The sequence below is a fragment of the Bombina bombina genome, chromosome 6, assembly GCF_027579735.1.
Source record: "Bombina bombina isolate aBomBom1 chromosome 6, aBomBom1.pri, whole genome shotgun sequence".
Classification (NCBI taxonomy): domain Eukaryota; kingdom Metazoa; phylum Chordata; class Amphibia; order Anura; family Bombinatoridae; genus Bombina; species Bombina bombina.
Genome location: NC_069504.1, coordinates 753,548,501 through 753,558,015, shown reverse-complemented (window position 1 = coordinate 753,558,015; position 9,515 = coordinate 753,548,501). Strand labels below are relative to the sequence as shown.

At 39.7% G+C, this 9,515-nt stretch overlaps 1 protein-coding gene across 1 annotated transcript in view; it reads right to left on the bottom strand.

The window, feature by feature from the left end:
* Positions 1–5,736: 5,736 nt before the first annotated feature.
* Positions 5,737–9,515, bottom strand: part of EIF3G (eukaryotic translation initiation factor 3 subunit G) — a 41,673-nt gene continuing 37,894 nt past the window's right edge. Inside the window, exon 10 of the mRNA XM_053716073.1 lies at positions 5,737–5,841. Within this exon, the coding sequence (XP_053572048.1) occupies positions 5,826–5,841 (16 nt within the window). The 3' untranslated portion in view covers positions 5,737–5,825. The remainder of the gene's footprint in view (positions 5,842–9,515) is intronic.

Here is a 9,515-nt window from a genome sequence, read left to right as displayed (position 1 = left end):
CATCCAGACGTTTATGTAGCAAAATAGATAAAGCAGAAATCTGTCCCTTTAAGGAACTTGCGGATAACCCTTTCTCCAATCCTTCTTGGAGAAAAGATAAAATCCTAGGAATCCTAATCCTACTCCATGAGTAGCCCTTGGATTCGCACCAATAAAGATATTTATGCCATATCTTATGGTAAATCCTTCTAGTAACAGGCTTACGAGCCTGGATGAAGGTATCAATGACCGAATCGGAGAACCCTCGCTTAGATAATATCAAGCTTTCAATCTCCAAGCAGTAAGCTGCAGAGAAATTAGATTTGGATGATGGAAGGGTCCCTGAATGAGAAGGTCCTGCCTCAATGGAAGCTTCCACGGCGGCAGAAAGGACATGTCCACCAGATCGGCATACCAAGTCCTGCAAGGCCACGCGGGAGCGATGATAATCACTGAATCCCTCTCCTGCTTGACTTGAGCAATCACCCGAGGAAGGAGAGCAAACGGGGGAAACACATAAGCTAGGTTGAACGACCAAGGCATCTATCAGTTTGGCCTGAGGATCCCTGGACCTGGGAGCTTGGCATTCTGACGAGATGCCATAAGATCCAGCTCCGGTCTGCCCCATCTGAGAATCAGGGTGGCAAAGACCTCCGGAAGGAGTTCCCATTCCCCCGGATGAAACGTCTGTCTGCTCAAAAAATCTGCTTCCCAGTTGTCCACTCCTGGGATGTAGATTGCTGACAGATAAGAGTGAGCCTCCGCCCACCGAATTATTTTGTATACTTCTGTCATCGCTAAGGAACTCCTTGTTCCTCCCTGATGATTGATGTAAGCCACAGTCGTGATGTTGTCCAACTGAAATCGGATGAATTTGGCCAAAGCCAACTGAGGCCAAGCCTGAAGAGCATTGAATATTGCCCTCAACTCCTATTGATTGGAAGTAGAGACTCTGACTGAGTCCACACACCCTGAGCCTTCAGGGAATTCCAGACTGCACCTAGTAGACTGGCGTCCGTTGTCACTATCACCCATGAGGGTCTGCGGAAGAACGTCCCAACCACCAAAGAAGAGAGTCTCTTGTCTCCTGATCCAGATCTGAGGAGACAAATTTGCATAATCTCCATTCCACTGTCTGAGCATGCTCAGTTGTAGAGGACTGAGATGAAAACGAGCAAACTGAATGATGTCCATTTCCGCCACCATCAATCCAATTACCTCCATGCACTGAGCAACTGATGCCCAGGGATTAGACTAAAGGGATCGGCATGTATTCAGAATCTTTAAAGGACCAGTAAACACAGCAGATTTGCATAATCAACAAATGCAAGATAACAAGACAATACAATAGCATTTACTCTGAATTTCAAAAGAGTAGTATATTCTTTTCTAACACATTTCAAAGTTATGTATATTTCCACTCCCCCTGTACGATGTGATAGCAATCAGCCAATCACAAATGCATATACGTATAGTCTGAGTTCTTGCACATGCTCAGTAGGAGCTGGTGACTCAAAAAAAGTAAATATATAAGACTGTGCACAAAAAAGATTTTCATGGATATAGAGACTATTAGGGTTCCCAGGAAAGGAACCCTTGTCCGTGGAATTAGTGAACTCTTTTCTAGATTCACTTTCCGACCGTGAGTCTGTCGAAAGGATAGAACAATGTCTGTATGAGACTTTATCAGCTGATAAGACGCCTGGATCAGAATATCGTCCAGATAAGGTGCCACTGTAATGCCCCGCGGTCTGAGAACTGCCAGCAGAGACTCTAGAACCTTTGTGAAGATCCTGGGTGTCGTGGCCAACCCGAAAGGAAGGACCACAAACTGAAAGTGTTTGTCCAGAAAGGCAAACCTCAGGAACTGGTGATGATCTCTGTAGCTAGGAATATGAAGATATGCATCCTTTAAGGCCACGGTAGTCATATATTGACCCTCCTGGATCAATGGAAGAATTGTCCTGATAGAGTTCCATCCCTCAAGATGGAGACTGAGAAACTTGTTTAGACTTTTCAGATCTAAAATGGGTCAGAACGCTCCCTCTCTGTTTGGGAACTACAAAGAGATTTAAGTAAAACCCCAGCCCCTGTTCCTGTATTGGAACGGGGAAGATTACTCCCATGGAAGAGAGGTCTCTTACACAGAGAAAGAATGCCTCTCTTTTATCTGGTCTACAGACAAACGAGAAAGAAGAAACCTCCCCCTGGGGAAGGAAATGTTGAATTTCAACCGACACCCTTGAGACACGATTTCTAGTGTCCCTAGATCCTGAACGTCTTATCCAAACCTGGACAAAAAGAGAAAGTCTGCCCCCTACTAGATCCTGTCCCGGATCTGGGGGCGCCCCTTCATGCTGTCTTGGTAGCAGCAGCAGCATGCTTCTTGGGTTGTGTACCCTTGATCCAAGACTGGTTGAGTGGACCTGTCTGGTGGATAATCCCCTTCCTGTTTAGCGGAAGAGGGAAATTCCTTGAAATTTTGAAAGGAACGAAAATCACTGTCTCCCTCTCTGTTTGGACTCCTTATCCTGAGGGAGGAGATGACCCTTACCTTCAGAAATAATTTCCTCCAAGCCAGACCCAAACAGGGTCTTCCCCTTGTAAGGAATAAATAAAAGCTTTAATTAGCTTAAGAGCTTTAATCTGATCCTGCATCTCTTCCAATGGGGTCTCTGTCTTAAGAGACTCCTGTAGAGCATCAAACCAGAAAAACAGCCGCACTAGTCACTTTAGTAACAATGCAGGCCGCCGATTGTAAAAGAAATCCCTGGTGGATGTAAACTTTCTTAAGAAGACCCTCTAACTTCCAGGTCTTTAAAAGCACAACTATCCTCTATAGGAATAGAAGGTCGCTTGGCCAGGGTAGAAATAGCCCCCTCTACCAACAGGGAGCGTCCGTCCAGAGTCTCTGACAACATCAGCTATCAGGAACATCTCCAAAAATTTGGAAAATCCCAAAGCATATCCCTCCTTCAAAATATGGAGGAAGCATTGGAAATAAGTGTAAAAGGAAGCGCAGGGCACAGCGTGTGGGCCATAAATTTCCAAGGAACACTTATAGGAGGAAAGAATGGCAAAACTTGACCATTATCAACCTGTTCCTAATAGCCAACTCCTTAGAGAGAGTAGGTACAAGAATATATATATATATATATATATATATATATATATATATATATATATATATATATATTTTTTTTTTTTTTTATTATTTTTTTTTTAATAAAAAGTACACACAAAAAATGAAAGCTGACTCATTATGAATGCTTTTGTTCAAAACAGTTGAATTTATGCAATAAAATAACATAAACAAACTGTACTGTCTCTTTAAATAACTAACTTTTTCTTTAATCTGCATGGTTGGAATGATTAACAAGAAAACTGCAGTGCTGTCTTGGTCCCTTTTTACTCAGGGACCATGTAAAAGTAACCAAATGCAAATATCTTAAGGTTTATGTATGTTCATAAGAATGCTTAACTTATTTTCCTCTGTACAATACACACTGCAACGAAACATAAATGCAGTCCTATTGCACTCTCACAGTGTGTTAAACCTCTTCAACTCCCGGCATTTGTCTGAAATATGCCCTGGGGACATAGGAAGAGCCTGAAAGCCGCGCAAACCAACAACCCCGCCCATCGTGGGCGTGAACGCTCAATCTCCCGGTCGCCATTATTCCTTTATAGATAGGCCGCCGGGAGTTAGAGAAAACTGAGTAAGATACAGATTGGGGGTTATCAGGCTCAATTTAAATCACATAGGAAGCCTCAACATGCATGCTTTGAAAAACAGCAGAATGTATGAAACATAACATACACCATGCCAGTACAATAAACGTTATACCACTCAACATTAACGGAACCAGCTCCTGGACATTATCCAACTGACATTAACTTCCGTGTCAGCAAAAATTATGCCATATACCGCTCCTGCTAGGAGATGACGTGACCCAACACAGTAAGAGCCCTGTTCTTATGCGGACTCTATTACTTAGCCCCAGTATAAGGGAGTGTCCAGGAACGTTAACTGCTGGAACTTTTAGCCCCCGCTCAGTATGTGCTGTCCCTCCTTTTACATGTAGGAGTCCCGACCACATAAATAAGTGCTCCATTTTTCTGAGATCCCCCAGAATAAAAAGTCAGCACTTACCTGGAAAGCTGTTCGACAGCATGACAGTCCAGCAGGTTTTCAGAGGCTCTCTCCCTCCCATAGCCCTGTGGACAAAGATCAGCCTGAGTTAAAAGTGCTTAGGCTATCAGTATTAGGGCAGCAAACATGTATAGGAGGCGCAGTGAGAATTATGTCCCACCAGTTCCTATTGCTTTGAAGCCACCAAATGCTTCTCTTTTTGTATTGAAGAGACTGATCTGGTTTAGGCTACACTCCAGAGCACAGTAGCACACTTTGGCACTACTGTTAAAAATAATAAACTCTTGATTGAAGAATCTAAAACTAACACCTCACTTTACCACTTCCTATCACTAACACAGACAAAGAGAATGACTGGAGTGGGAGGGAAGGAAGGGATGTGTATACACATACAGATATATATATATATACACATATATACACACACACACACGGCTCTGCTGTGGTGCTCTTTGCCTCCTCCTGCTGACCAGGAGGCGATATCCCACATGTAAGGATGAAATCTGTGGACTCGTCATATCTTGTAAAAGAAAGAAAGGGTTAATGGTGAAGCAGGTAAAAGTTATTAAAAGTACATATTATATTTTGCTGCTATCCCAATTTGTCAACTTGAATGTCAACTTTCATGATTAAGTGCCCAGTTTTTTATAAAAACTATTAAAAACAGGGGCACTTTAATTCATTAAAGTATACATTGCACCGGATTTTACAAATACTTACCTTCTTCTCCAGAAACACTGGATCGTCGATCCCACGCCTGCAGCTCCTTTGTACTTGGTCAGCAATGACAAAACCGTCTCTCTCCAATCACGGCTTCCCCCCATGAGCGTTCATCTAGGGAGGCCACGCCGTGATTAGAGGAAGCCAGTTTCGTCATTGCTGTGTTTGTACAGCAGGAAGAAGCAGGCGGGGCGATGGGCGATCCAGTGTTTCAGGAGAAGGCAAGTATTCGTAAAATCCGGTGCAATGTAAACTTTCATGATTTAAAGTGCCCCTGTTTTTAATAGTTTTTTTTTTTTTTTTTTTTTTTTAAAACCAGGCACTTTGACAAGGAGAATCAAATTCCTTAAAGTGAATGTCAACTTTCATGATAAAGTAAATTCCTGATTTCAATTTATAGGAAAATAAATGTTTAGATTATTATAGCTGTGTTAATGCATGTTATGCCTTGCAAAAATATTGCTCTTCATTTGAGGTTTGATTATATGAAGGTGCATATGTTTAAGTGCAAAACCAAGTGTTTGGGTTTGATTATTTTAGTTGTTACCCAATTTTGAAAAAAAAAAAAAAAAGTTTCCCAACATTTTTGAAACACATACTTTTATTAAAAGAGCAGTATTTGTGACCAAAATATTAGCTGCAGAATTTTACTAATAAATAATACTTAAGGCTTGATAAACCTTCATATCATAACTAAAGGCAGCACAATGAATATTATTGCATTTGCTGTAGTTTATATTTGAAAATGAGAAATGTAACTTTTACTAGCACAAAATTTTATAAAAACTGCAAACTGCCTTTTATTATCCATTAGGACGTAAAAGTATAAAGTTTAGCAACAAGAAAGCAGAAATGCTGTTTTTAAAAATAAACCACAGACTGGCTTCCCTTCAAAGCTTTTATTAGGCATGAGTTATTTAAGTGCAGATCAGAAATAATTTTCTTCTTCCGCAAAAAAGCAGGATCTCCCATCTCAGTTTGTTGAGGGTCTGTGGAAGTAAAGAAATAAATATAAATAATAATAAATTTGCTGGTATACAATACTACAGATAAGAGCTTAAAGGGACACTGCACCCAAATTTTTTCTTTCGTGATTCAGATAGAGCATGACATTTTAAGCAACTTTCTAATTTACTCCTATTATCAAATTTTCTTCATTCTCTTGGAATCTTTATTTGAAATGCAAGAATGTAAGTTTAGATGCCAGCCCATTTTTGGTGAACAACCTAGGTTGTCCTTGCTGATTGGTGGATAAATTTATCCACCAATCAAAAACTGCTGTCCAGAGTTATGAACGAAGTAAAAAGCTTAGATGCCTTTTTTATATAAAGATAGCAAGAGAATGAAGAAAAATTGATAATATGAGTAAATTAGAAAGTTGCTTAAAATTGCATGTTCTATCTGAATCACAAAAGAAACATTTTTGTTTCGGTGTCCCTTTAATAAAGGTTACAACTTTTGTTGTTGAATGTCCCTGGATGGCTTTTCCAGCTTTAAAATAAATAACAAAATCATACAAAAATACAAAAAGATTAAAAGGGACACTAAAGTCAAACTTAAAAGGGACAGTCTACAATAGAATTTTTAATGTTTAAAAAGAAAGATAATCCCTTTATTACCCATTCCCCAGTTTTGCATAACTAACAGTTATATTAATATACTTTTTACCTCTGTGATTACCTTATATCCAAGAACCTTGTTCCAGCCCCCTGATCACATGACTGTGACTATTATTTATTGACTTGCATTAAACATTGTTTTGTGCTAAATCTTTAATAACTTTCTGTGCCTGAACACAGTGTTAGCTATATGGCCCACATGTACTTCCTCTTTTTGTGTTGAAAAGAAATTTAAAAAAGCATGTGATAAGAGGCAGCCCTCAAGGGCTTAGGAATTAGCATATGAGCCTACCTAGGTTTAGTTTAAACTAAGAACACCAACAGAAAAAAGCAAATTTGATGATAAAAGTAAATTGGAAAATTAAAATTACATGTCCTATCTGAATAATGAAAGTTTAATTTTGACTAGACTGTCCCTTTAAGCTTTCATGATTCAGATAGAGAATGGAGTTTTAAGAGACTTTCCAATTTAGTTCTATTATCAAATTGTGCATATTATTTTCATATGCACATTTTCTGAGGCACCAGCTACTACTAATGCCAGTGCACACTTCCCTTCTTCTCCATTATAGTCTTCAAATCTTCTCTTCAATGGTCTCCTCTTATTTGTTACTCATTTTATGTTCATCCACTGCACTCCTAATGCTTCACAGTCGTCGCATCTAAAACTCCACTATTTCCCCTTTCCCTAATAACTCATCTCTCTTTATTCCCAATCAGCCAATCCCCCGTCAATTTATATTCTACATTTTTCACTTTGGCCTATCACATTCACTCTTTGTAGAAAAAGTACTCCAAATCCTAAAAAATACTGTATGTGTCTGGCAATACATTTTTTTCCCATCACTTTAAGAAGGCATGCATGATAGTTAAAGCAACTTGTACGCAAGATATGACATGGCCTTCATTTTTTAGCTATATGTAGAACAAAAATTCCTCCAGCTCCTCATATAAAATGACCTTTATTATTCCATTATGCGTCTAACAAATAACAGCAACGTTTCAGGCCTATCTTAGCCCTTTATCATGCATGATGAGGGGGTTAAAACAGGCCTGAAACATTGCTGTTATTTGTTGGACCCATGATGGAATAATAAAGGTCATTTTATATGAGGAGCTGGAGGACTTTTTGTTCTACATATAGCCGTTTGAGACTTGGTGAGTCTCCTCCATGTGCTTCTGTAACAAGTGCTGTCTCCATTTCTGCCTTGGTGAGTGTCACTTCAATTTATAGCAGCATTTGGCTGTGATCACACACCTCTATGGAATATTACACCAGAACAAATCGGTGTTTAAAGGGACAGTCTAGTCCAAAACAAACTCATTCAGATAGGGCATGTAATTTTAAACAATTTTCAAATTTACATCTATCACCAATTTTGATTTGTTCTCTTGGTAAGCTTAGTTGAAAGATAAAGCTAGGGAGGTTCATATGCCAATTTCTAAGCCTTTGAAGGCCACCTCTCATCTCAGGGTATTTTGACAGTTTTTCACCACTATAGGGTATTAGTTCATGTGTTTAAGATAGATAACACTGTGCTCATGCACATGGAGTTCCTAAGAGCCAGCACTGATTGCTACAAGATAATCAGAGGTAAAAAGTGTATTAATATAACTTATGTAAAACTAGGCAATGGGTAATAAAATGAAAACTTATGCTTACCTGATAAATGTAATTCTTTTTTGACACAATGAGTCCACGGATCATCTTAATTACTAATGGGATATTCACCCCCTGGTCAGCAGGAGGAGGTAAAGAGCACCACAGCAGATCTGTTAAATAGCTCCTCCCTTCCCTCCCACTCCAGTCATTCGACCAAAGTTAGGAAGGGAAAGGAAAAGTCAAGGTGCAGAGTTGTCTGAAGTTTACAATAACCCACAACCTGTCTAAAAGCACAGGGCGGGCCGTGGACTCATCGTGTCAAAAAAGAAATACATTTATCAGGCAAGCATAAATTTTCTATTCTTTAAGACATGATTAGTCCACGGATCATCTTAATTACTAATGGGATTCAATACCCAAGCTAGAGTACACGGATGAAAAGGGAGGGACAAGACAGGGAACCTAAATGGAAGGCACCACTGCTTGAAGAACCCTTTCTCCCAAAAACTGCCTCAGCCAAGGCAAAAGTGTCAAATTTGTAGAACTTTGAAAAAGTGTGAAGAGAGGACCAAGTTGCAGTCTTGCAAAACTGTTCCACAGAAGCTGCATATTTTAAATGCAGAATTGTGGAATGAGTCGCAACTCTCTCAGGAGGCTATTATCCAGCAGTCTCATATGCAAAAAGTATGATGCTCTTCAGCCAAAAAGAAAGAAGTAGACGTAGCTTTCTGTCCCTTACGTCTTCCTGAGAAAACCACAAACAAAGAAGACTGGCGAAAGTCCTTAGTCACCTGCAGGAAAAACTTTAAAGCACGGACCACGGCCAAATTGTGTAAAAGTCTCTCCTTCTGAGAAAAAAAAAAAAAGACTAGAACACAAGGAAGGTAAAACAATCTCCCGATTAATATTCAGATCAGAAACCACCTTAGGAAAAAATCCTAATTTGGTACGCAAAACTACCTTATCTGCATGGAAAATAAGATAAGGAGACCCATACTGTAAAGTCGAGAATTCTGACACTGAGCAGAAGAAATAGCCACAAGAAAAAAAACCTTCCAAGATAACAACTTAATATCTAAGGAATGCATAGGCACAAACGGAGCCCCTTGAAAACTAAATTAAGACTCCATGGAGGAGCAACAGGCCTGATCCTGACCAAGGCCTGACAAAGATTGAACCTCTGGGACATCTGCCAGACGTTTGAGTAACAAAATAGACAAAGCCGAGAATTTGACCCTTTAGGGAGCTTGTCGATAAACCTTTCTCCAAACCCTCTTGGAGAAAGGACAAAATCCTAGGAATCCTAACTCTACTCCATGAGTAACCCTAGGATTCACACCAATAAAGATATTTATGCCAAATTTTATGGAAAACCCTCCTAGTTACAGGTTTACAAGCCTGAATCATGGTCTCTATGACCGAATCAGAAAACCCCTGCTTG